At 67.3% G+C, this 26,010-nt stretch overlaps 2 protein-coding genes across 4 annotated transcripts; one reads left to right on the forward strand and one right to left on the reverse strand.

The window, feature by feature from the left end:
- Nucleotides 1-1,268: 1,268 nt before the first annotated feature.
- KRT18 (keratin 18) lies at nucleotides 1,269-7,086 on the reverse strand. Its single transcript, XM_075133892.1, has 7 exons — nucleotides 6,603-7,086; nucleotides 6,021-6,103; nucleotides 4,358-4,514; nucleotides 4,104-4,268; nucleotides 3,189-3,314; nucleotides 2,863-3,086; nucleotides 1,269-1,471 (listed from the first exon to the last, which is right to left on the reverse strand). The coding sequence occupies exons 1-7, from the start codon at nucleotides 7,044-7,046 to the stop codon at nucleotides 1,354-1,356; spliced, it is 1,317 nt and encodes a 438-aa protein (XP_074989993.1). The 5' UTR covers nucleotides 7,047-7,086; the 3' UTR covers nucleotides 1,269-1,353.
- Nucleotides 7,087-17,889: 10,803 nt separating this feature from the next.
- On the forward strand, nucleotides 17,890-25,932 carry KRT8 (keratin 8). 3 transcript variants are annotated; one of them, XM_075133884.1, is made up of 9 exons: nucleotides 17,890-18,382; nucleotides 20,662-20,870; nucleotides 21,476-21,536; nucleotides 22,162-22,257; nucleotides 22,360-22,524; nucleotides 22,809-22,934; nucleotides 24,012-24,232; nucleotides 25,291-25,346; nucleotides 25,446-25,932. In XM_075133884.1, exons 1-9 carry the CDS (start codon nucleotides 18,050-18,052, stop codon nucleotides 25,640-25,642), a joined length of 1,464 nt encoding a protein of 487 aa, XP_074989985.1. In that variant the 5' UTR covers nucleotides 17,890-18,049; the 3' UTR covers nucleotides 25,643-25,932. The 3 variants fall into 3 exon arrangements, with proteins under 3 accessions (XP_074989985.1, XP_074989986.1, XP_074989984.1); XM_075133885.1 differs by having other exon boundaries at nucleotides 25,449-25,932; XM_075133883.1 differs by having other exon boundaries at nucleotides 25,291-25,724.
- Nucleotides 25,933-26,010: the final 78 nt, after the last annotated feature.

A 26,010-nucleotide genomic window follows, 5' to 3' on the forward strand; every position in this document is an offset into this window, starting at 1 on the left:
CCCGCCCACCCTCCCACCCATCTGTCCCTCCATCCGTCCATCCATCCCTCCATCCACCCATCCGTCCGTCCGTCCATCCATCCGTCTGTCCATCCACCCATCAAACCACCCATCCACCCACCCACCCATTCATCCATCTGCTCGTCTGTCTGTCCACCCACCCGTCTGTCCATCTGTGCATCCGCCCGTCCACCCACCCACCCACCCACCCTCCCAGCCATCTGTCCCTCCATCCATCTGTCCATCTGTCCGTCCACCCATCTGTCCATCTGTCCATCCACCCATCCATCCATCTGTCCGTCCATCCATCCATCCCATAATCCATCCACCCATCTCTGTCCATCCGTCTGTCCATCTGTCCACCCACCCACCCATCTTTCCGTCTGTCTGTCCACCCATCCATCCCTCCATCCACCCATCCGTCTGTCCGTCCCTCCCTCCCTCCCTCCATCTTTCTGTCCGTCCGTCCATCCATCCGTCTGTCCATCCACCCATCAAACCACCCACCCACCCACCCACCCATTCATCCATCTGCTTGTCCGTCTGTCCACCCACCCGTCTGTCCATCCCTTCATCCATCCACCCACCCGTCTGTCCATCTGTGCATCCGCCTGTCCACCCACCCACCCTCCCACCCATCTGTCCGTCCATCCGTCCCTCCCTCCCTCCCTCCGTCTGTCTATCCATCCATCCAATCATCTGTCCATCCACCCATCAAACCACCCACCCATTCATCCATCTGCTTGTCCGTCTGTCCACCCACCCATCTGTCCATCCCTTCATTCATCCACCCTCCCACGCACCCGTCCGTCCTTCCGTCCCTCCCTCCACCCATCCATGCATCCAATTGTCTGTCCATCCACCCATCAAATCACCCAGCCACCCATCTGTCCATCTGTCCATCCATCCACCCATCCCTTCATCCATCCGCCCATCCGTCCGTCCATCTGTCCACCCACCCACCCATTCGTCCATCTGCCTGTCCGTCTGTCCACCATCTGTCCATCCAATCATCTGTCCATCTACCCATCCACCCACCCCCTCATCTGTCCACCCATCTGTCCATCCGTCCATCCCTCCATCCACCCACCCACCAGCATCAAGCCACCCATCTGTCCCTCCCTCCCTCCGTCTGTCCACCCATCCCACCCCCCCCAGCTCTCCAGCCTCCCCCCCTCCCCCGTGCCTCAGTTTCCCCCCGGAGCTGCCTCCCCGTGGCCCCAACCTGCTTCCCTCCCCCCGCAGAAGGAGACACCAGATGGAACATCTCCCCGGGGGGTCAACTGCCATTTTATTGGGGGGAGGGGGGGGACCCCCCAGGGTGCCGGGGGCCGGGGTGCCCCCTCCGCCGGCTCAGTACGTCCGCACCTTCACCTCCTTCGTCTCGGTCACCACCTTGCCGTCCACCACCCTCTGCGTGGTCCTCTGCGTGGTGGTGGAGGTGGTCTCCTTCTCCAGGGCGTCCTGCAGGCTGCGGGGGGGGGGGAGGGGGTGGCTGAGGGTGCTGGGGGGCACCCCGGGGTGTCCCCTCCCCGACTTGGCTCCCGTCGGACGTGTCACCCCCCCCCCCCTCCCCTTCCCAGTGTCACCCCAAGGAAGCGAGAGGAGCTGGAGCATCTTGGAGGATGGGCTGGGACATCCCAGCACCTGGGGCACCTCCCGGCTGGATGCCACCGCTGTCCCCTCGCTGTCCCCAGAGCATCCTGAAGGATGGGACCTGGAGACCCCAGCACCCAGGGCTCATCCCCACTGGATGCCACCGCTGTCCCCTTCCCATCCCAAGACCACCCTGAAGGATGGGACCTGGGCTCATCCCTCACCCTGGGCTCATCCCCGCTGGATGCCACCGCTGTCCCCTCACTGTCCCCAGAGCATCCTGAAGGATGGAGCTTGGACATCCCATCTCCCAGGGCTCATCCCGGCTGGATGCCACCACTGTCCCCATCCCAAGACCATCCTGAAGGATGTGACCTGGAGGCCTCATCACCCAGGACCCATCCCCACTGGATGCCACCACTGTCCCCTTCCCATCCCTAGAGCGTCCTGAGGATGGGACCTGGACATCCCAGCACCCTGGGCTCATCCCAGCTGGATGCCACCACTGTCCATTCACTGTCCCCAGAGCATTGTGGGTGATGGGACCTCAGACATTCCATCACCCAGGGCTCATCCCCACTGGATGCCACCGCTGTCCCCTTCTCATTCCAAGACCATCCTCAAGGATAGAGCTTGAGGTCTCATCCCTTCCAGATGCCACCGCTGTCCCCAGAGCATCGTGGGTGATGGCACCTGGCCATCCCACCACCAGGAGCTCATCCCCACTGGATGCCACCGCCGTCCCCTCCCCATCCGTAGAGCGTCCTGAGGATGGGACCTGGACATCCCAGCACCCTGGGCTCATCCCAGCTGGATGCCACTGCTGTCCCCTCACTGTCCCCAGAGCATTGTGGGTGATGGGACCTGGACATCCCATCTCCCAGGGCTCATCCCCACTGGATGCCACCGCTGTCCCCTTCCCTAGAGCGTCCTGAGGATGGGACCTGGAGACCCCAGCACCCTGGGCTCATCCCAGCTGGATGCCACCGCTGTCCCCTCGCTGTCCCCAGAGCCTCGTGGGTGATGGGACCTGGACATCCCAGCACCTGGGGCTCATCCCAGCTGGATGCCACCGCTGTCCCCTCGCTGTCCCCGGGGTATCCTGAAGGATGGCACCTGGCCATCCCACCACCAGGAGCTCATCCCCACTGGATGCCACCGCCGTCCCCTCCCCATCCCCACCCCACCCTTCATGTCGGATCCGGGACACCCCACCCACGATGTCACACCCCCCCCCCCCAGATGCCCCCACCCCGTCCCCTCTACCTGAACTCCTCTCCTCCCTCCAGCAGCTGCCGATAGGTCGCGATCTCGGCCTCCAGCTTGCCCTTGACGTTGAGCAGCGCCTGGTAGTCCTCCGCTTGCCGCTGCACCTCGTTGCGCAGCTGCAGCAGCTCCGCCTCGGCCCGCAGGATCAGCCCGTTGAGTTGCTCCAACTGGACGCCGTAGCGGTTGTCCACCTCCAGCAGGTTGGCCTCCAAGCCGGCTTTCTGCAGAACATCACGCCAAGGTTCAGCTCACCGCCGAGGTTGGGTGGGTGGCCCCCGTGGGGTTGGATGAGGGAGGAGGGATTTTGCGGAGAAGGGGGGCACCTGGTTGCGGAGGGACTCCAGGTCGATCTCCAGGGTCTGGACGGAGCGACGGAGGTCCACCACGGTGCTGCGGGCTGTGTCGATCTCCTTGCTGCTTTGCGTGATCTCGATGGTGCTCTCGGTGATCTGGGGGACACGCGCATGTGGTTTGGGGGTCAGCGCCTTGGTTCTGCTCACCACGGCCACCCTGACCCATGGAGAGGGTGCAGGGGGTGAAACCACCCCAGGAAGAGCCAACCCCAAGGACCGGGGTCCCACGTGGGATAGGGGTCCTTCAGGAATGTCCCCAGTGTTGGGGCAGGACCCTCTTGGAGAAGGTCCCCACTCCAGGCTTGGTGGCCCCTATGGGATAGGGGTCCTCCAGGAATGTCCCTGATGTTGGACCAGGACCCCCTTGGAGAAGGTCCCCACTCCAGGCTTGGTGGCCCCTAAGGGATAGGGGTCCTCCAGGAATGTCCCCAGTGTTGGAGCAGGACCCTCTTGGAGAAGGTCCCCACTCCAGGCTTGGTGGCCCCTAAGGGATAGGGGTCTCCTAGGAGTGTCCCCAGCGTTGGACCAAGACCCCATTGGAGAAGGTCCCCACTGTGGAACTGGGGTCACCCTGGGATGGTCTCCCCTGGGGAACGTCCCCAATGTTGGGCCAGGACCTCATTGGGTCAAGTCCCCCTCGTGAGATGCCTTTGGGCAACACCCCTATATCAGACTGGGGACCCCAGGGGACCCCCCCCCAGATCGGGGTCCCCCTTGTGGCAGGACCCCCAGATGCCCACCCCATTGAGCTGGGAGCTGCCCCCCCCCTTGCCTTGACGTCCCCCAGGGAAGACACCCCCATGGACCATCACCCCACTTGCCGGGGGGCCACCGGGGTCCCCTGGGGTGCAGGTTTGGGTGGGGGTGGGGGATGTGTGGACCCACCTGCCTCCCCCATTGCTTCTCCAGGTCCTCCAGGTTCTTCTGGGCCAAGGCGTCGTATTGCGCCCGGATCTCCGCCATGATCTTGCCCAGGTCCTGCGACTTGGGCGCGTCCACCTCCACCGTCAACGCCGAGTCGGAGACCTGGGCCTGGAGGCTCTTCACCTCCTGGGGGGCAGCGAGGGGCTGGCATCAGCGTGGGGGTCCCCACCATCCCTGGACCCCGCCCCCCGCCCCGGCCCTGGCTTCATCCCGACCTCCTCGTGGTTCTTCTTCATGAAGATGAGCTCCTCCTTGAGGGACTCGATCTCCCCCTCCAGCTGCAGCCGGGCCATGTTGGTGTCATCGATGACCTTGCGCAGCCCCGTGATGTCGTTCTCCACCAAGAGGCGGATGGCCAGCTCCGCCTCGTACCTGGGGACACGGCGCTGAGCGGCTCCAGCCCCGGCCACGTCCCCGTCCCCGTCCCCATCCCCATCCCCGACCCCGTCCCCATCCCCTCCCCATCCCTGTCCCCATCCCCATCTCTGTCCCTGTCCCCGTCCCCGTCCCCGTCCCCGTTCTTACCCCTGTCCCATCCCTGTTGCCACCCCCATCTCTGTCCCCATCCCTGTCCCTGTTCCCGGCCATGTCCCCGTCCCCATCCTTGTCCCCGTCCCCATCCCCATCCTCTCCCCATTCCCACTCCCGTTTCCATCCCTGTCCTTGTCCCCGTCCCCATCCTCGTCCCTGTCTCCATTCCTGTCCTTTCTCCATCCACATCCTCATCCCTGTCCCCTCCCCTATTCCCATCCCTGTTCCCATCCCCATTCCCAACCCTCTTCCCACTCCCATCCCCATTCCCAATCAATTCCCACTTCCATCCCCATTCCCACCCAAGCCCTCATCCCCATCCCCATTCCCAACCCTATTCCCACCCCCATCCCCATTCCCATTTCCATCCCCATTCCCAACCAATTCCCACTCCCATCCCCATTCCCAACTCTATTCCCATCCCCATCCCCATTCCCACCCATATTCCCATCCCCATCCCTGTCCCTGTTCCCATCCCACCCCTATTCCCCCCCTCCATTCCCATCCCCATTCCCGTCCCCATTCCCACCCCCATTCCCATTCCCAGCCCATTCCCACCCCCACTCCCACCCCCATTCCCATCCCCATTCCCACCCACTCCTGTCCCCACTCCCACCCCCACTCCCACCCCACTCCCACCCATTCCCATCCCCATTCCTGTCCCCACTCCCACCCCACTCCCACCCCCATCCCCATTCCCACTCCCACCCATTCCCACTCCCACCCATTCCCATCCCCATTCCCACCCCACTCCCACCCCACTCCCACCCCACTCCCACCCCCATTCTCATCCCCATTCCCATGTCCATCCCCATTCCCACCCATTCCCTTTCCCACTCCTACCCACTCCCACCCATTCCCACCCCCATTGCCATCCCCATTGCCACCCCACTCCCAACCCCCACTCCCACCGCCACCCCACTCCCATCCCCATTCCCATCCCCATTCCCATCCCCATTCCCATCCCCATCCCCACTCCCGCCCATTCCCATTCCCACTCCTACCCACTCCCACCCATTCCCACCCCCATTGCCATCCCCATTGCCACCCCACTCCCACCCCACTCCCACCCCCACTCCCACCCCCACTCCCACCCCCATCCCCATTCCCACTCCCACCCATTCCCATCCCCATTCCCACCCCACTCCCACCCCCATTCTCATCCCCATTCCCATGTCCATCCCCATCCCCATTCCCACCCATTCCCTTTCCCACTCCTACCCACTCCCACCCATTCCCACCCCCATTGCCACCCCACTCCCACCCCACTCCCACCCCCATTCCCATCCCCATTCCCGCCCATTCCCATTCCCACTCCCCCCCCACTCCCCCCCCTCCCCCCCTCACTTGACCCTGAAGTCCTCGGCCGCCAGCCGGGCGTTGTCGATCTGCAGCACCGTGCGGGCGTTCTCCACCGTCACCCCGAAAATCTGGGGGGGGGGGGGGGGGACACGGACACGGCCCCGTCACCGGGGCGCGGGGACCCCCCCGCCGCCGCCCGCCCGCGCCGCCGCCCACGTCACGCGGGCAGGTGCCACCCTGGCAGGGCGGGGGAGGGGCGGGGGGGGGACCTCACCCCGGAAAAGCGCCGATAAACCGGGGTGGGGGTGGGGGTTCACCCGGGGGGGGGGGGGACGGGTGGGTGCTGGGTGACCCTGAGCCCAGAACACGGCGCTGGGAGGGGGGGCGTGGGGCTCCTTTGCCTTTGGGCCCCCTCCGACACCGCCTCGCCCCGGGCCCTCGGTCATGTCCCCCCCCCCCCCCAGCCAAGCCCCCCAGCCCCCACATAGGTGACGACCCTGAGCTTGGGGTGCAAAGTTCACCCAGCCCCACCACCCGCCGGGTTAATGCTTAACCCCGGGGTGCCACCAGCCTTGGGGACACCAACGGCAGCTCGGTCACCCCCCCCCCCCCCCACGGGGACCCCACCTTGTCCCGCAGCTCCTCGATGACCTCCCAGTGCTGGCTCCAATCCCGGGTGCTGGGACCCTTCTTGGCCATGAAATCCCGGATCTGGACCTCCAACCTCCGGTTCTCCTGCTCCAAACTCCGGACCTTCTCCAAGTAGGTGGCCAAGCGATCGTTGAGGTCCTGCATCGTCTCCTTCTCGTTGGCCACCATGCTAGAACCCGTAAACAACGTGCTGCCCCCCAACCCAGCCCCATAGCCGGCCCCATAACCGCTCCCATAACCACCCCCAGAACTGGTCAAGCTGGTGGTGCGGGTGACGGAGATGCGGGAACCCGAGCCCCCCGCCCCGGCGTAGACGCTGGCCGCGCTGCTCAGGGGGGCGAAGCGGCGGCCGGAGCCGATGCCGGGGGTGGCACCGGGGCGGTGGGAGCTGGAGTAGACGCTGCTGCGGGAGTAGCTCATGGTGACGGTGGTGGAGGCACCGGAGCGACGATGGGGACGGACGGACGGACGGACGGACGGACGGGAGCGATTTATAGCCGGGAGAGGCGGGGAGGGCGGCCCCTCCCCACGGCCCCGCTCCGGGCCCCTGCGCGCCCGGGAAGGTGGGGCTGGATCCAGCCCAAGGCTTTTGTTCCTGTGGGGTGCGGGGTGGAGGGACGGGGGTCAGCGCCATAACCCGTGGGGTGCGGGGTGGAGGGACGGGGGTCAGCCCCATAATGCGTGGGGTGCGGGGCGGAGGGATGGGGGTCAGCCCCATAACTTGTGGGGTGCGGGGTGGAGGGATGGGGGTCAGCGCCATAACCCGTGGGGTGCGGGGTGGAGGGATGGGGGTCAGCGCCATAACCCGTGGGGTGCGGGGTGGAGGGATGGGGGTCAGCCCCATAACCCGTGGGGTGCGGGGCGGAGGGATGGGGGTCAGCCCCATAACCCGTGGGGTGCGGGGTGGAGGGACGGGGGTCAGCGCCATAACCCGTGGGGTGCGGGGTGGAGGGACGGGGGTCAGCGCCATAACCCGTGGGGTGCGGGGCGGAGGGATGGGGGTCAGCCCCATAACCCGTGGGGTGCGGGGTGGAGGGATGGGGGTCAGCCCCATAACTTGTGGGGTGCGGGGCGGAGGGACGGGGGTCAGCGCCATAACCCGTGGGGTGCGGGGCGGAGGGATGGGGGTCAGCCCCATAACCCGTGGGGTGCGGGGCGGAGGGACGGGGGTCAGCCCCATAACCCGTGGGGTGCGGGGTGGAGGGACGGGGGTCAGCCCCATAACCCGTGGGGTGCGGGGTGGAGGGACGGGGGTCAGCCCCATAACCCGTGGGGTGCGGGGTGGAGGGACGGGGGTCAGCCCCATAACTTGTGGGGTGCGGGGTGGAGGGACGAGGGTCAGCCCCATAACTTGTGGGGTGCGGGGTGGAGGGATGGGGGTCAGCCCCATAACGCGTGGGGTGCGGGGTGGAGGGATGGGGGTCAGCCCCATAACTTGTGGGGTGCGGGGTGGAGGGATGGGGGTCAGCGCCATAACCCGTGGGGTGCGGGGTGGAGGGACGGGGGTCAGCCCCATAACCCGTGGGGTGCGGGGTGGAGGGACGGGGGTCAGCCCCATAATGCGTGGGGTGCGGGGTGGAGGGACGAGGGTCAGCGCCATAACCCGTGGGGTGCGGGGTAGAGGGACGGGGGTCAGCCCCATAACCCGTGGGGTGCGGGGTAGAGGGACGGGGGTCAGCCCCACACATTTTGGGGGACCCCACAGCTCCAGCTCTCCCCACCGTTGCACACCAGCCCCACATCACCCCACTGATACACCCACCCACCCCATAGCGACCCCCACCCCTGGGGGCGGCGGGGCCCTCCCGTGTTCCTGGGGGTCGCAGGTGGGGCTGGCGGTGCTGGAGACCCCGGGGCCGGGGCGGGGGGGGGGGTCGGTGTGGATCCCCCGTGGGGACGGTCCCGGCGTGGCTCCGGGGGGCTCGTCCTGCCCAACCGGCTCCAGGAATCCTGCCTGGCCTCTTCCCCCCGCCCCCACCCGAGATGGGGGGGGATCCATGCACCCCCCCCCCACCTCCCTTGGGGCAGCCAGCCCCGCTCGCCCGCACCCCAAACCCAGGGACACCCCACCAGTGGGTCTCAGCCCCCCTCCCGGGTGCACCCCCGCCCACGCGGGACCCCCCGGGCTGATTGGGGGCGGCTCCGGGGCCGGAGCGGGGGGGGGGGGGGGCGGGGGGCGGCATTCCAGCGTTATCTGCAGTGCTGGGGGGGAGGGGGTCTGGAGCCCCGGGGGGGTGTGGGGCGTGGGGCCGGGCACGTCCCCACTCAACGGGGTCAAAGAGGGCAGCGATGCCCTTTGGGGGGGGGGTGTGGGGTGTCCTGGGGGTGCTGCGGGTGGGAGCGGGGGCCCCCGCTGCAGGCGTGAGAAGACGCAGCTTGGCACGAGTTCGCCCTTTGCACGAGCGCGCGGCTTTGCACGAGAGCGCAACCCTTGCACGAGCGCGCGCTTTGCCGGGACACGCGCATTTGCACGAGTACGCTCTTTGCAGAAGCACGCGCCTTTGCGTGAGCGCGCGCCTTGCACGAGCACGCACCTTTGCACAAGGATGCACCTTGCACGAGCACACACCTTGCACGAGCACGCACCTTTGCACAAGGATGCACCTTGCACGAGCACGCACCTTGCACGAGCACACACCTTGCACGAGCACGCATCTTTGCACAAGGATGCACCTTGCACGAGCACACACCTTGCACGAGCACGCATCTTTGCACAAGGACGCACCTTTGCACGAGCACGCATCTTTGCACAAGGACGCACCTTTGCACGAGCACGCACCTTTGCACAAGGACGCACCTTGCACGAGCACGCACCTTTGCACGAGCACGCACCTTTGCACAAGGACGCACCTTGCACGAGCACGCACCTTTGCACGAGCACGCACCTTTGCACAAGGACGCACCACTGCAAAACCGCTCCCCGTTGCACGAACGTCGCCTCGCACGAGCCTTCGCACAACCAAACCCTTTTTGCGCAACCCCTCGCCGTGCACAACCACGCACCCTTGCACGCGCATTTGCACGGCCCCCACGGCGGGGGGGGGACACACGCGCGGGTGGCGTGGGCTCCCTGCAGCCCCCGCCCCCCCCGGCCCACCCGGGATTCCTGGCTCTGCCGGTGTTTGCTCTGGCCGGGCCATAAAGGGGTGAGTCAGGGTGGGGGGGCTGTGCCCCCACTTCTGCGTCATTCCTGCCCCATTCCTGCCCCATTTCACCCCTTTCCTGCCCCATTTCGCCCCATTCCTGCCCCATTTTGCCCCATTCCAGCCCCATTTCACCCCATTCCAGCCCCATTTTGCCCCATTTTGCCCCATTCCAGCCCCTTTTCACCCCATTTCACCCCATTCCAGCCCCATTTTGCCCCATTTTGCCCCATTCCAGCCCCTTTTCACCCCATTTCGCCCCATTCCTGCTCCATTTTGCCCCCTTCCAGCCCCATTTTGCCCCATTTCATCCGATTCCTGCCCCATTCCAGCCCCATTCCTGCCCCATTTTGCCCCATTTCACCCCATTTTGCCCCATTTCACCCCATTCCGCCCCATTCCTGCCCCATTTCACCCCATTCCGCCCCATTCCAGCCCCATTTTGCCCCATTTCACCCCATTCCTGCCCCATTTCACCCCATTCCGCCCCATTCCTGCCCCATTTCACCCCATTTTGCCCCCTTCCAGCCCCATTTTGCCCCATTTCATCCCATTCCTGCCCCATTCCAGCCCCATTTCTCCCCATTCCGCCCCATTCCAGCCCCATTTTGCCCCATTCCAGCCCCATTCCGCCCCATTTCACCCCATTCCGCCCCATTCCAGCCCCATTTTGCCCCATTTCACCCTATTCCAGCCCCATTCCGCCCCATTCCAGCCCCATTTTGCCCCATTTCACCCCATTCCTGCCCCATTCCAGCCCCATTCCGCCCCATTCCAGCCCCATTTTGCCCCATTTCACCCCATTTCGCCCCATTCCAGCCCCATTCCGCCCCATTCCAGTCCCATTTTGCCCCATTTCACCCCATTCCTGCCCCATTCCGCCCCATTTTGCCCCGCTGCCGCCCCACGCCGCCGCGGGCCGAGGGTTTGTTCCTCTGCCAAACCCGCGCCATTTCGGCGTCCTTTGAGGGTGCTGGCGGTGGCACCGCGCCGGGAGGAGGAGGACGAGAGGGGACGAGGAAATGGAGGCGCTGGAGCAGCCCTGGCGGGGGCTGAGCTGGGGGTCCCCGAGGTGTCCGACCCACCCTGGGGTCACAGGGGGGTCCCACCCTGGGTTCCCCACCCTGGGGGTCCCCACCCTGGGGTCCCCGTGGTGTCTGGTGGCAGGGGGTCCCACCCTGGGGGTCGCCACCCTGGGGTCCTCGTGGTGTCTGGTGGCAGGGGGTCCCACCCTGGGGGTCCCCACCCTGGGGTCCCCGTGGTGTCTGGTGGCAGGGGGTCCCACCCTGGGGGTCCCCACCCTGGGGTCCCCGTGGTGTCTGGTGACAGGGGGTCCCACCCTGGGGTCCCCACTCTGGGATCCCCGTGGTGTGTGGCTCTGGGGCTGCAGGGGGGTCCCACCTTGGGGTCCCCATGGTATCCCACCCTGGGGTCCCCCCCTGGGGTCCCCATGTTGTCTGACCCTGGGGACGCAGGGGGGTCCCACCCCGGGGTCCCAGCAGTGCCCCCCCCAGGGTCCCAGAGACGTTTGACCCCAGGTTCCCAGAGGTGCCCCCCCGCCCAGGGTCCCCCCCTCGGGGCCCCCGCAGGGTCTGACCCCCCGGCAGCGTTTGAACCCGGGGCTGCCCCGACACCCCCCATCGTCCCTGACCCCCCCCCCCCCATTGCCACCTCCTTGGGGCGATGCTCCCCACCGGGGCTGGGGGGGTGCTCCTGGGGCACCCCCACCTCTCCGCTCCTCTTTGGGGGACCCCGATGGAGACAGCGGGACCCCCTGACCCCGCCGCTGGTGCGGGGGGGGGGGTCGGGGGCCGTTCCCCACCCCGGCCCCTTATCAGGCGCATTCCTCCCGTGCCGGGTGGGTGATGGAGGAGCTGGGAGCAAACACGTCCCGTCCCCCGCCCCCGCGTCCCCCCACGCCCCCCCCCCCGGCCCCGAAGGCCACCAGAGCTCACCCCAGATGAAAGGGCCTGTGGCCGATAAGGCTCTGCCACGACCCCCCCACCCCCAAAGCTTCAAGGGCCGGATCTGGGGACCCCCCCCCCCCCCCCCAAGCTGTGCTCAGCACCCTGAGGGATGCTGGATGCGACCCCGGCCAAGCCCTGAGCCCCCTCCCTCCATGGAGGCATCTCCAAGGGGATGACCTGGACCCTTGGTGGTCCAGGGCCACCATCCGCCCCGCTGTCCCCAACCGGTGGGGACGCCATGGGGACGCGGGGACACCCCGTTTACCCCCCCCCCCCCCGAAGTGCCCGGCTCCCCAAGGGTTAAGCAACACGGCCCGAGGTCCTGCTGCATTCCTGAGCGATGAAGCCACAACTGGGACCCCCCACCCTCCTCCTCCCTCCCAGACCCAGCTCGGGGGTTGCTGCAAACACGGTCAGGACCTGGGGGGGGGGCACCCAGAGGGGTCCGGCCGCCCCCCCCCCCCCCCCAGGCAAGGGCACCCTTGAGGTCCTGCTTGCGTGGGGACAGGGAGGTGGCGTTTGTCCCCAGCCCCTTGGGGACATCCCCTGAGCCACCACATCCCTCCTGTCCCCACGGGGGTCCTGGGCATCCAGGGGGGACCCCCACCCAGCCACAGTGCACCCCCCCCCACCCACGGGGTGCACACCCGGACCACGCAGCGCCCCGCATCCCCTCGGAGGGTCCTGCCTTTGCACGACCCCCGGTGATGGGGAAGGGGGTGCACCCCCCCCGGGACACCCCCCCCCCCCTCTGGGGACACTCCGGGGGGGGGGGTGGCAGCCAGCGGGGGACGGGGGGTGCCACCCATCAGTGCCGTCCCCGTGGCCGTCACCCAACCCACAGCAAACAAAAGCCCAGGGAGACGCTTGGCTTCCACCCAAAACGGGGTGCGGGGCCCCCCCCGCGGCTGCTCAGGGGGAGACGCTGAGGGGTGACGCGGGGGGGGGCTTTAGGGTGGGCTGGGGGGGGTCTGTCCCCCCTGGGGTGACCGGGGGAGAGGTGGGTGGGGGATTTATGGCTAAATGTCTTCTGGTGTGGGGTCACCCACCCGTGGGGCTGAGTGGGGTCCTGGGGATGTTGCTTTGCCCACCCCCCCCCCTCCGTTTGCCCTCCGTGCCTCAGTTTCCCCAGTTAAGGGGGACAAAGCAGAGCGGGGCTTGGCCGGGAGCCACGGAGGGCGGCTGGGAAGTCCCCGCTGCTCCTCGGGGTGCACGTTGAGCTTCTCCTGCCCGCCCAGAGCGGCATTGGGGGGGGACTCGGGGGCTTCGCGGGGGCCGGCGGGGGGGTCCCGCACCCTGCCGGGACCTGGCACCCACCCAGGGCCCCACTCCCTCCCTGCCAGCGGTATCTCGGTGGGGAGGGAAGTATTTGCCTGGGTTGCAAATTCCTTCGTGATAAGAGAAGCTGGGCGGGATGGAGAGCTTCTCCGGGGGGATGGAGAGCTTCTCCGGGGGGACGGAGAGCTTCTCGGGGGGATGGAGAGCTTCTCCGGGGGGATGGAGAGCTTCTCGGGGGGATGGAGAGCTTCTCCGGGGGGATGGAGAGCTTCTCGGGGGGATGGAGAGCTTCTCCGGGGGGATGGAGACCTTCTCTGGGGGGATGGAGACCTTCTCCGGGGGGATGGAGAGCTTCTCCGGGGGATGGAGAGCTTCTCGGGGGGATGGAGAGCTTCTCCGGGGGGATGGAGAGCTTCTCTGGGGGATGGAGAGCTTCTCCGGGGGGATGGAGACCTTCTCTGGGGGATGGAGAGCTTCTCTGGGGGATGGAGAGCTTCTCGGGGGGATGGAGAGCTTCTCCGGGGGATGGAGAGCTTCTCCGGGGGGATGGAGACCTTCTCTGGGGGATGGAGAGCTTCTCTGGGGGATGGAGAGCTTCTCCGGGGGGATGGAGACCTTCTCTGGGGGATGGAGAGCTTCTCTGGGGGATGGAGAGCTTCTCTGGGGGATGGAGAGCTTCTCCGGGGGATGGAGAGCTTCTCGGGGGGATGGAGAGCTTCTCTGGGGGGATGGAGACCTTCTCTGGGGGATGGAGAGCTTCTCTGGGTGGTGGAGAGCTTCTCTAGGGGATGGAGAGCTTCTCTGGGGGGATGGAGAGCTTCTCTGGGGGATGGAGAGCTTCTCTAGGGGATGGAGAGCTTCTCGGGGGGATGGAGAGCTTCTCTAGGGGATGGAGAGCTTCTCTGGGTGGTGGAGAGCTTCTCTAGGGGATGGAGAGCTTCTCCGCGGGGTGGGAGAGCTTCTCCGGGGGGATGGAGAGCTTCTCCGGGGGGGTGGAGAGCTTCTCCAGGGGGATGGAGACCTTCTCCGGGGGGATGGAGACCTTCTCTGGGTGGTGGAGAGCTTCTCTAGGGGATGGAGAGCTTCTCTGGGGGATGGAGAGCTTCTCTGGGGGGATGGAGAGCTTCTCTGGGGGATGGAGAGCTTCTCCGGGGGGATGGAGACCTTCTCCGGGGGGATGGAGAGCTTCTCCGGGGGGATGGAGACCTTCTCCGGGGGGATGGAGAGCTTCTCGGGGGGATGGAGACCTTCTCCGGGGGGATGGAGACCTTCTCCGGGGGGATGGAGACCTTCTCTGGTGGATGGAGAGCTTCTCCAGGGAATGGAGAGCTTCTCTGGGGGGATGGAGAGCTTCTCCAGGGCGTGGGAGAGCTTTGCAGCTCCCCTCCATGGGCCACAGCCGCTTTCAGCCCCTGGGGAGGACGGGGGAGGCAAATCGCGTCCCCTCTCCCGGTGTCGCAGCTTTGGGGGGCTTTGAGACCCTCTTGCAAAGCTGGGGGAGCTCAGCCGTGTCCCCCCCGCTGCAACTCAACAAGGTGATGGCCACCCAAGTGTGGGTCCGGGAGGTTTCTGGCTCACGGGCTCCGTGCGGGGATTTGGGGGGGGATGGGTGGCTGTGGCTGTGCAGGGACGGACGCATGGACAGCTGGGTGCAGCTACCCAGGATGGGTGGGGGGTGGGCCCATAACGGTGGGACTGTCCAGGGATCCGCAGGGGGATGCGGGGATGGGTGGAGGGATGGGTATTGGGAAGGATGGGGGTGGCTGGGTTTGTCCTGGGCGGGTGGGTGGGTGGGTGGATGGGTGGGTGGGTGGGTGGGTGGATGGGTGGGTGGGTGGGTGGGTGGGTGGGTGGGTGGGTGGGTGGATGGGTGGGTGGGTGGATGGGTGGGTGGGTGGATGGGCGGATGGGCGGATGGGTGGGTGGATGGGTGGGTGGGTGGATGGGTGGGTGGATGGGTGGGTGGATGGATGGATGGGTGGGTGGGTGGGTGGATGGGTGGGTGGGTGGGTGGGTGGATGGGTGGGTGGGTGGATGGATGGGTGGGTGGATGGGTGGATGGGTGGGTGGATGGGTGGATGGGTGGGTGGATGGGTGGGTGGGTGGGTGGGTGGGTAGATGGATGGATGGGTGGATGGGTGGATGGGTGGATGGATGGTTGGGTGGGTGGGTGGGTGGGTGGATGGGTGGATGGATATCTAGAAGGGTGGGTGGTTGGGCCTGGCCAAGGACGGAGGGACAGGCAGGTGGGTATCTAGGAGGGTGCATGGATGGATGGGCCTGGCTAGAGACGGACAGATGGGTGGGTGGGTGTCTAGAAGGATGGGTGGGTGGCCAGGTCTGGTCAGGGATGGAGATCGGTGGATGAATGGACATCTGGAAGGATGGGTGGGTGGTTGGGTCTGGCCAGGGATGGGCACATGGGCATGCAGACGTGCGTGGACGGGATGGCCAGAGCTGGCTGGAGGAGAGACGGACCCCCCTCCTCGGGGGCGCGGAGCTCCACGGGGTTACCCCACGTCAGCCGGATCCCCGGTCGCGCTCCCCGGCTCTGCCCTTTCCCTGCCCGCTCCCCGGCGCTGCCCCGGAGCCACCCTTCCTGCCGGAGACAAAGTCAACCCGCGAACCTCCGAGTCCCTGCCTTCGGGTGCCGGGCGCCGTGCGCCGTCTCGGCCCAGCGCCCGCCGCTCCCGTGCGGGGCAAGCCTGGTCCTGCCCGGCCGCCCGCGCCACCCGGCCGCATCCCCACCCCAGCCCTCCCCGGTGCCAGGGCGCTGCCGGAAACCTGCCGGAGATCCGGAGCGGCAGGTGGAGAGATGGCACGGAATGGCACGGCATGGCACAGCATGGCACGGCATGGCATGGCTCGGCATGGCATGGCACGGCACGGCATGGCATGGCACTGCATTGCATGGCATGGCACGGCACGGCACTGCATGGCATGGCATGGCATGGCATGGCACGGCACGGCACGGCACGGCATGGCATGGCATGGCACGGCACGGCATGGCACGGCATGGCATGGCATGGTACTGCATGGCACTGCATTGCATGGCATGGCACTGCATGGCACGGCACTGCATGGCACTGCATGGCATAGCACGGCACGGCATGGCTCGGCATGGCATGGCACCGCACGGCATGGCACGGCATGGCACTGCATGGCATGGCACGGCACGGCATGGCATGGCACTGCATTGCATGGCATGGCATGGCACGGCACTGCACGGCACGGCATGGCACGGCACTGCATGGCACTGCATGGCATAGCACGGCACGGCATGGCTCGGCATGGCACGGCACCGCACGGCATGGCACGGCATGGCACAGCACGGCACTGCATTGCATGGCACGGCACGGGACGGCACGGCACGGCACGGCATGGCACGGCACGGCACGGCATGGCATGGCATGGCACAGCACGGCACTGCATGGCACGGCACGGCACGGCACGGCACGGCACGGCACGGCATGGCATGACATGGTACTGCATGGCACTGCATGGCATAGCACGGCACAGCATGGTACGGCACGGCATGGCTCGGCATGGCACAGCACGGCACAGACACTGCATGGGTGGCCTGATCCTGATCTGGGGGTCTGGGTCCTCAGTCCAGCTGCTGAGGGAAAACCCTGGGCCAGAAACACGCGAAATGACTTTTTTGTGGGTTTTTTCCCCCATTTTGGGCAGGGATTTGTACAGAAGGCGGGAGGTGACAGAGGGCAGGGGCTGATGGGGCTGGGGACACGGGTTGGGGACGTGGGGCTGGGGACACGGGTTGGGGACGTGGGGCTGGGGACAAAGGGTGGGTGTATGGGCTGGGGGATGCAGGTTTGGGGGGGGGGTTGGGGTAGTGGGGTTGGGGACATGGGGGTGGGGACATGGGGGTGGGGACGTGGGTTGGGGACGTGGGGGTGGGGACATGGGGTTGGGGACATGGGTTGGGGACATGGGTTGGGGACATGGGTTGGGGACGTGGGGGTGCGGACATGGGGTTGGGGACATGGGGTTGGGGACATGGGTTGGGGACACAGACTTGGGGGTGTAGATTGGGGACGTGGGGCTGGGGAAGGGTTTGGGGACATGGGGCTGGGGACAGGGGGTTGGGGACGTGGGCTTGGGGACGTGGGTTGGGGAAGGGTTGGGGGTCATGGGCTTGGGGGGACATGGGTTGGGGACACAGACTTGGGGGTGTAGGTTGGGGACATGGGTTGGGGACATGGGGTGGGGAAGGGTTGGGGGTCAAGGACTTGGGGGGACATGGGTTGGGGACACAGACTTGGAGATGGAGGTTGGGGACATGGGTTGGGGAAGGGGTTGGGGACATGGGGCTGGGGACTCGCCCTCTGCTCCGTGCCAGAGCCGAGCCTTCACCCCGGAGCTGGGTGGGGGGCTCAGGGTGCTGATGGCCCCCTCCTTGCACCTCCTCACCTCCCCCCTGCCAGTGGGCAGGATCCGGCCCTACAGCAAAGCCCGGTGGATCCCAGCGGATCCTGGCGGATCCCGGCTGCTCCGAAGGGGTTAAGGAGAAGCAGGTGCTGGGGCTGGAGGCCCTCCCATCCCGCTCTCCTCCCCCAGCTCCTGGATATAAACCCGGAGCTGCTCACCCCGCCCTGGATCCGGCCTCCCTCAACCCGTCCTGCCCGTCCTGCCTGTCCTGCAACCAACCTCCTGCCTGTCCTGCAACCCTGCCCACCGCCAGCCTCTCGCAACCCTCTTGCAACCTTCTCGCCCAGCTTGCAACCTCCTTGCAACCTTCTTCCAACCTTCTTGCCCACCTTCCAACCTTCTTGCCCATCTTCCCACCTTCTTGCCCACCTTCCAACCTTCTTGCCCACCTTCCGACCTTCTTGCCCACCTTCCAACCTTCTTGCCCACCTTCCGACCTTCTTGCTCACCTTCCAACCTTCTTGCCCATCTTCCCACCTTCTTGCCCACCTTCCAACCTTCTTGCCCATCTTCCCACCTTCTTGCCCACCTTCCAACCCTCCTGCCCATCTCACAACCCTCCTGCCCGCTCTCCTGCCCGCTCACCATGTCCGTCACCATCACCAGGAAGACCGTGAGAAGCAGCTCGGCCGTACCCGGCCGGTCCTTCAGCTCCCACTCCTACACCGCTGGCCCCGGTGTGAGGATGAGTACGGCTTCAGCCTTCAGCGGCTATGGGGGGAGCCGCTACGGAGCTGGGTTGTACCGGGGTCCGGCCGTCGTGCCCAGCACGGGGGGTGGCATCACGGCCGTCAGCGTCAACCAGAGCCTCCTGACGCCCCTCAACCTGGAGATCGACCCCAGCATCCAGCGGGTGCGGAAGGAGGAGAAGGAGCAGATCAAGACGCTCAACAACAAGTTTGCTTCCTTCATCGACAAGGTGGGGCCGGGCTGGGGCGAGACCCTGCGGGGAGAGGGCTGGGACCCCCCTGGGGACCTCCTGAGCCCCTCGGGGACCTCCTGGACCCTTCAGGCACACCCTGAGCCCCATGGGGACATTGAGACCCCTTTGGGGACCTCCTGAGCCCCTCGGGGACCTCCTGGACTCTTTGGGTACATCCTGAGCCCCGTGGGGACATTGAGACCCCCTTGGGGACCTCCTGAGGCCATCGGGGACCTCCTGGACCCTTCAGGCACACCCTGAGCCCCTTGGGGACATTGAGACTTCTTTGGGGACCTCCTGAGCCCCTCGGGGACCTCCTGGACCCTTCAGGCACACCCTGAGCCCCTTGGGGACATTGAGACCCCCTTGGGGACCTCATGGCCCTTTGGGGACCTCCTGACCCCCATGGGGACACCCAGACCTCCTTGGGGACCTCCTGATGCCTTTGGGCACATTTTGGACCCCTTGGGGACCTCCTAGCCCCCTCGGGGACATCCACCCCCCCTCGGGGACATCCACCCCCCCTCGGGGACATCCTGGCCCCCTTGGGGACCTCCTGGCCCCCATGGGGACACCCAGACCTCCTTGGGGGACACCCTGACCCCTTTGGGTCCATTTTGCCCCCCCTCGGGGACATCGTGCCCCCCCCCCGGGGACACCCTGGTCCCCTCCCAGTGCTGGGGGCCAGGACGTGGCGGCCGAGCCGGGGGGCAGGGAGCGGCGCCGGGGCAGGAGCCGGGGCGGGGCGGGGCGGGGGTGAGCAATGGGGGTGCAGTGGGGGCACCCCCCCATGGAGGAATCAGCCAGCGCTGGGGGGGTCCCCCACGCCCCGGCGGCTCCGGCACCCTTCCCCCCCCCGCACCCGCTTCCGGCGGCTCCGCCGGGGGGGCCCGGCGGGGTGGGGGGACGGGGGTTCCCCGGGGGGCAGCGCCAGAGCGCACCCGGGACCCCAGACTTGCACCCCAAACTTGCACCCCAGCACCCCGGATTGCACCCAGGACTCCAGACTTGCACCCCAAACTTGCACCCCGGCACCCCGGATTGCACGCGGGACCCCAGACTTGCACCCCAAACCCAGTGACCCCAGACTTGCACCCCAGACTTGCACCCCAGCACCCCAGATTGCACCCAGGACCCCAGACTTGCACCCCAAACTTGCACCCCAGCACCCCAGATTGCACCCAGGACCCCAGGCTTGCACCCAGACTTGCACCCCAAACTTGCACCCCAGCACCCCAGAGTGCACCCGGGACCCCAGACTTGCACCCCAAACCCGGTGACCTCAGACTTGCACCCCAGACTTGCACCCTGGGACCCCAGTTTGCACCTGAGAACCCCGACTTGCACCCCAGGACCCCAGAAGCACCCCAGACCCAGTTTGCACCCCACGACCCCACATTTGCACTCAGGACCCCAGATTTACACCCAGTACCCCAGATTCCCACCCAGGACCCCAGATTTACACCCAGTACCCCAGATTTGCACCCAGGACCCCAGATTTACACCCAGCACCCCAGATTCCCACCCAGGACCCAAGATCTACCCCCTTCCACCCCCCTCCCCCCCCACAAACCAGCACCCAGCACCCCAGCCTTACAACCCAGATCCAGCACCCAGCACCCCAAATTTGCACCCAGGACCCCACATTTACACCCAGCACCCCAGATTTGCACTCAGGACCCCAGATTCACACCCAGGACCCCAAATTTGCACCCAGGACCCCAGATTCACACCCAGGACCCCAGATTTACACCCAGCACCCCAAATTTGCACCCAGGACCCCAGATTCCCACCCAGGACCCCATATTCACACCCAGCACCCCAAATTTGCACTCAGGACCCCAGATTCCCACCCAGGACCCCAGATTCACACCCAGCACCCCAAATTTGCACCCAGGACCCCAGATTCACACCCAGGACCCCAAATTTGCACTCAGGACCCCAGATTTACACCCAGCACCCCAAATTCGCACCCAGGACCCCAGATTCACACCCAGGACCCCAGATTTACACCCAGCACCCCAAATTCGCACCCAGGACCCCAGATTCCCACCCAGGACCCCAGATTCACACCCAGCACCCCAAATTTGCACCCAGGACCCCAGATTCCCACCCAGGACCCCAGGTTCCCACCCAGCACCCAAGATCTCCCCCCTTCCACCCCCCTCCCCCCCCCAAACCAACCCCCCCCCACCCCCCCCCCGGCTACCGAAGCCCATTCCAAAGGGTGGGATTGACGGGGGGGGGTGGGGATGATGCCGACCCCCCCCCCCCAGGTCCGGTTCCTGGAGCAGCAGAACAAGATGTTGGAGACCAAGTGGAGCCTCCTGCAGACCCAGAAGCCCCCCCGCAGCAACATGGGGGGGCTCTTCGAGGCGTACCTCGCCAGTCTGCGCCGGCAACTGGAGGGACTGGGCCAGGAACGGCTGCGACTGGAAGCCGAACTGGGCAACATGCAGGGACTGGTGGAGGAGTTCAAGAACAAGTCAGTCCCCTCCGTGTCCCCCCCCCCCCCCCCCAAAATCCGGGGCTGCACCCCCTGTTTGTCCCGCTCCTAGGGTGGGAGGGGTTGGGGATGGGGGATGGTCTCCTCCCCCCCCCCCCGGGGGTCTCTGTCTTGGGGTGCGGCGTCCCCTGAGGTGTTTGGGGGGGGGGCTGAGGGTGCTGGTTGGGGGTGGAGCGTCCCCGTTGGTCGTTGTTCTGCCACTGCAAGGGACGGCCTGGGGGGGGACCCCGTGTCCCCATGTCCCCGTGTCCCCGTGTCCCTGCACCCCTGTGTCCCCATGTCCCCGTGTCCCCGTGTCCCTGCACCCCTGTGTCCCCGTGTCCCCATGTCCCTGCACCCCTGTGTCCCCATGTCCCTGCATCCCCGTGTCCCTGCACCCCCATGTCCCCCATGTCCCCATGTCCCCATGTCCCTGCACCCCCATATCCCCATGTCCCCATGTCCCCCCATATCCCCATGTCCCCATGTCCCCATGTCCCCCCATATCCCCATGTTCCCCATATCCCCATGTCCCCTATCCCCCCATGTCCCCCCATGTCCCCCCATGTCCCCCCATCCCCGGCTCCAACCCCCCCCTCCCCAAGGTACGAGGAAGAGATCAACCACCGCACCGAGAAGGAAAATGAGTTCGTGCTGCTCAAAAAGGTGGTGGGGGGGCGGGGGGGCCAGGGGGGGCCGGGAGGGGCTGGGGTGGGGCTGGCGGGGCCGGGGGGGCTGACAGGGCTGGGGGGGCTGGGGGGCTGACGGGACTGGGGGGGCTGGTGGGGCCAGGGGGGCCAGGGGGGCTGGTGGCGCTGGGGGGGCTGGCGGGGCCGGGGGGGGCTGACCAGGGCCAGGGGGGGCTGGCAGGGCTGGGGGCTCTGGGGGGGCCAGGGGGGTTGACGGGGCTGGGGGGGCTGGGGGGGTCAGGGGGAGCTGGCGAGGCTGGGGGCTCTGGGGGGGCCGGGGGTGACTGGTGTGGCTGGGGGGACTGGTGGCGCTGGGGGGGCTGACAGGGCTTGGGGGGCTGGCGGGGCCGGGGGCTCTGGGGGGGCCGGGGGGGCTGGAGGGGCCGGGGGCTCTGGGGGGGCTGGGGGGGCTGGCGAGGCCGGGGGCTCTGGGGGGGCCGGGGGGGCTGGCAGGGCTGGGGGCTCTGGGGGGGCCGGGGGGGCTGGCGAGGCTGGGGGCTCTGGGGGGGCCGGGGGGGCTGACAGGGCTTGGGGGGGCTGGCGGGGCCGGGGGCTCTGGGGGGGCCGGGGGGGCCGACCGGGGCTGCCTGCTGTGCCCGCAGGACGTGGACGAAGCCTACATGACCAAGGTGGAGCTGGAGTCGCGCCTGGAGAGCCTGACCGACGAGATCAACTTCCTCCGGCAGCTTTACGAGGAGGTGCGGGGTCTCCTCCCGGGGGGGGGGGGGCCACCTGTGCACCGAGTTGCCTGTGCTCAGCCCCAGACACCCCCCACCCCCCCCCCCCAATATTCCACGCAGGAGCTCCGGGAGCTGCAGTCTCAGATCTCCGACACCTCCGTCGTCCTCTCCATGGACAACAACCGCAGCCTGGACCTGGACGGGATCATCGCCGAGGTGAAGGCGCAGTACGAGGACATCGCCAACCGCAGCCGCGCCGAGGCCGAGAGCATGTACCAGATCAAGGTGAGCCCACCCCGGGGTGCTCCCCCTCCATCTGGGATGAAGGTTCCTTCCTCCTCCTCTCCCATCCTTCTGACACCCTCCCTGCCCCGGAGCGGGCGGCTGCTGCGTGGGAGAGATCCCGGCTCCAAACCGGAGCCGCCACAACGCAGCCCGGAGCATCCCTCCTGGCGTGGGCACGGCCCGGCTCTTTTCTCCCCAATTTTGGGGTGTTGGGGGAAAAGAGATGGGGGGGGGGGAGGGGGAGGGCACCCCCATCTCCATCCTGCCCACTCCGGTCCCCCCAGTACGAGGAATTGAAGACGACGGCCGGGAAGCACGGGGACGACCTGCGCAACACCCGGGGCGAGATCAACGAGCTCAACAGGCTGATCCAGCGGATCCAGGCGGAGATCGAGGCGCTCAAGAACCAGGTCTGGGAATGGCCCCCCCCCCCCGCCCCCCCCCCCCGCCCCCCCCCCCCCCCCCCCCGGGGCGGGAAAGCGGGGAGACGCTGCCCGCTCCTCCCACACCAGCCCCCCCCAAGCCGCCCGTGGAGCCCCACGGACCCCCACCCTGGGCAGCCCCAGCTGGGAGGAGGGATTGAGGGACTGAAGATGGGGGGGGGGGTTGTAGCCTGGGGGGGGGAGGGATGGGGGTGGGGTGGGGGATGGTGGGGGTGGGGGGTTATGGGGGGTGAGGGATGGTGGGGGTGGGGGGTTATGGGGGGCGAGGGATGGTGGGGGGTGGGGGATGGTGGGGGTGGGGGGTTATGGGGGGCGAGGGATGGTGGGGGGTGGGGGGATGGTGGGGGTGGGGGGTTATGGGGGTGAGGGATGGTGGGGGTGGGGGGATGGTGGGACATGGGGGATGCTGGGAGGGGGTGAGGGATACTGGGGGGCAAGGGATACTGGGACATGGGGGATGCTGGGGGGTGAGGGATACTGGGGGGCAAGGGATACTGGAACATGGGGGATGCTGGGAGGTGAGGGATACTGGGGGGCAAGGGATACTGGGACATGGGGGATGCTGGGGAGTGAGGGATACTGGGGGGCAAGGGATACTGGGACATGGGGGATGCTGGGGAGTGAGGGATACTGGGGGGCAAGGGATACTGGGACATGGGGGATGCTGGGAGGTGAGGGATACTGGGGGGCAAGGGATACTGGGACATTGAAGATGCTGGGGGTGAGGGATGCTGGGACACGGGGGTTTATGGGGGGCAAGAGCTGCTGGGGGTGGGGGATGGTGGGACATGGGTGATGCTGGGGGGGAGGGATATTGGGACATGAAGGATTCCGGGGGGCGAGGGGGTGCTGGGGGGGCAGGGGATGCTGGGGGGTGGGGGATACTGGGACATGGGGGATGCTGGGAGGGGGTGAGGGATACTGGGGGGGCGAGGGCTGCTGAAGCACAAGTGATGCTGGGGAGCACCGGGGATGCTGGGGTGCGAGGGACCCCCCCCAGCCCCTTCTCCAGGTGAACTCCCCCTCGGCGGGCGGGCGTTGCAGCGAGCCAGCCTGGAGACGGCCATCGCGGAGGCGGAGGAGCGCGGGGAGCTGGCGCTGAAGGACGCCAAGGGGAAGCTGGCCGAGCTGGAGGCCGCCCTGCAGAAGGCGAAGCAGGACATGGCCCGGCAGCTCCGCGAGTACCAGGAGCTGATGAACGTCAAGCTGGCCCTGGACATCGAGATCGCGACCTACAGGAAGCTGCTGGAGGGGGAGGAGAGCAGGTGGGGGCACCCCCGCCATGCTGGCACCCAGGGGGGGGTGACACGATGGCACCCGCATCCCGCGTCCCATATCCTGAATCCCCCATCCTGTATCCCGTGGGCACCCTGCATCCCATGGGCATCCCCTATCCCGTATCCCGTGGGCATCCAGTAACCCGTGGGCATCCCGTATCCGGTGGGCATCCCACATCCTGCATCCCGTGGGCATCCCGTATCCTGTGGGCATCCCCCATCCCATATCCCATGGGCATCCGGTATCCTGTGGACATCCCGTATCCCATGGATATCCTGTATCCCATGGGCATCCCACATCCCATATCCCATAGGCATTCAGTATCCCATGGGCATTCGGTATCCCATGGGCATCCCCCATCCCGTATCCCGTGGGCATCCCATATCCTGTGGGCATCCCATATCCCGTGGGCATCCACATCCCGTATCCCGTGGGTATCCCACATCCCATATCCCATGGGCATCCGGTATCCCATGGGCATCCCATATCCCATGGGCATCCCCCATCCCATATCCCATGGGCATCCGGTATCCCATGGGCATCCCCCATCCCATATCCCGTGGGCATCCTGTATCCTGTGGGCATCCCACATCCCGCGTCCCGTGGGCATCCCGTATCCCATGGGCATCCCCCATCCCATATCCCATGGGCATCCCCCATCCCATATCCCATGGGCATCCAGTTTCCCGTGGGCATCCCACATCCCGTATCCCATGGGAATCCCACATCCCGTGAGCACCCTGCATCCCATGGGCATCCCCCATCCCCCATCCTGTGGCCATCCCCATCCCCCATCCCGTATCCCATGGGAATCCCGTATCCCGTGGCCATCCCCCATCCCGTGGCCATCCCCCATCCCCCATCCCGTATCCCACCAGCATCCCGCAGCCCCACCCCGGGAATCCACGGCTCAAGGCTGCGGCCACGACCAGGAGGACCCCGCGTCCCTCTGCCACCCCCTCCCCACCTGTGTCCCTTAGCCCCCCCCCCCCACTCAACCTGCGTCCTTGTGGCCCCCCCCCCCCCCCCAAATGTCTCCCCCCAGGCTGGAGTCGGGGATGCAGAACCTGAGCATCCACACCAAGACCACGGGGTACTCGGGTAAGGCGGGGGGGGGGTGGCGGCAGGGACCCCCCCCCCCCCAACTTTGGGTGCCACCACGGGGTGCCCCCGCGCTCATGGCTGATCCCTCTCCCGCAGCAGTTGGCTTCGGGGGGGGCTTCGGGGGGGGTTTCGGGGGGGGCTTCGGCACCTCCTTCGCCAACTCCGGCTACGCCGTGCCCCCCCCCGCCCTGGAGAGCTCGTCCCTCCCCAAGTCCCGCGCCATCGTCATCAAGAAGATCGAGACCCGCGACGGCAAACTGGTGTCCGAGTCCTCCGACGTCCTGGCCAGCTGAGCCCCCCCGCCCCGGGGGGGGCCCCTCTCCGCGGGACCCTTTGGCGGCCGGACCTGGCCCCCAGGTGGATGGGACCCCCGGCACCCCCTTTTCCCCCCCACCCCTCCCAGGGCAACCTGAGCCAGTGCCCCCCCCCCAGTTGTCCCCAACCCCCCCCCCCCCCCCCGCCGCCGTCCGTCCTGGACCCCCATGTCCCCATCGGAGCTGTGGGGTGGGAAATGGGGGGGCCCGGCCCCCCCCCCCCCCCCCCCGGGGGGGTCCCGCTGCCGGAATAAAGCCTTTGAACCAGGGAGTCGTTTCGGTGGCCGCCGGTGCCGGGAGCTGGCGCCCGTGGGGACGTGGGGGGCTGGAGGCGGGTGCACCCCCGG

Source organism: Calonectris borealis, chromosome 30 (genome assembly GCF_964195595.1).
Source record: "Calonectris borealis chromosome 30, bCalBor7.hap1.2, whole genome shotgun sequence".
NCBI classification, from domain to species: domain Eukaryota; kingdom Metazoa; phylum Chordata; class Aves; order Procellariiformes; family Procellariidae; genus Calonectris; species Calonectris borealis.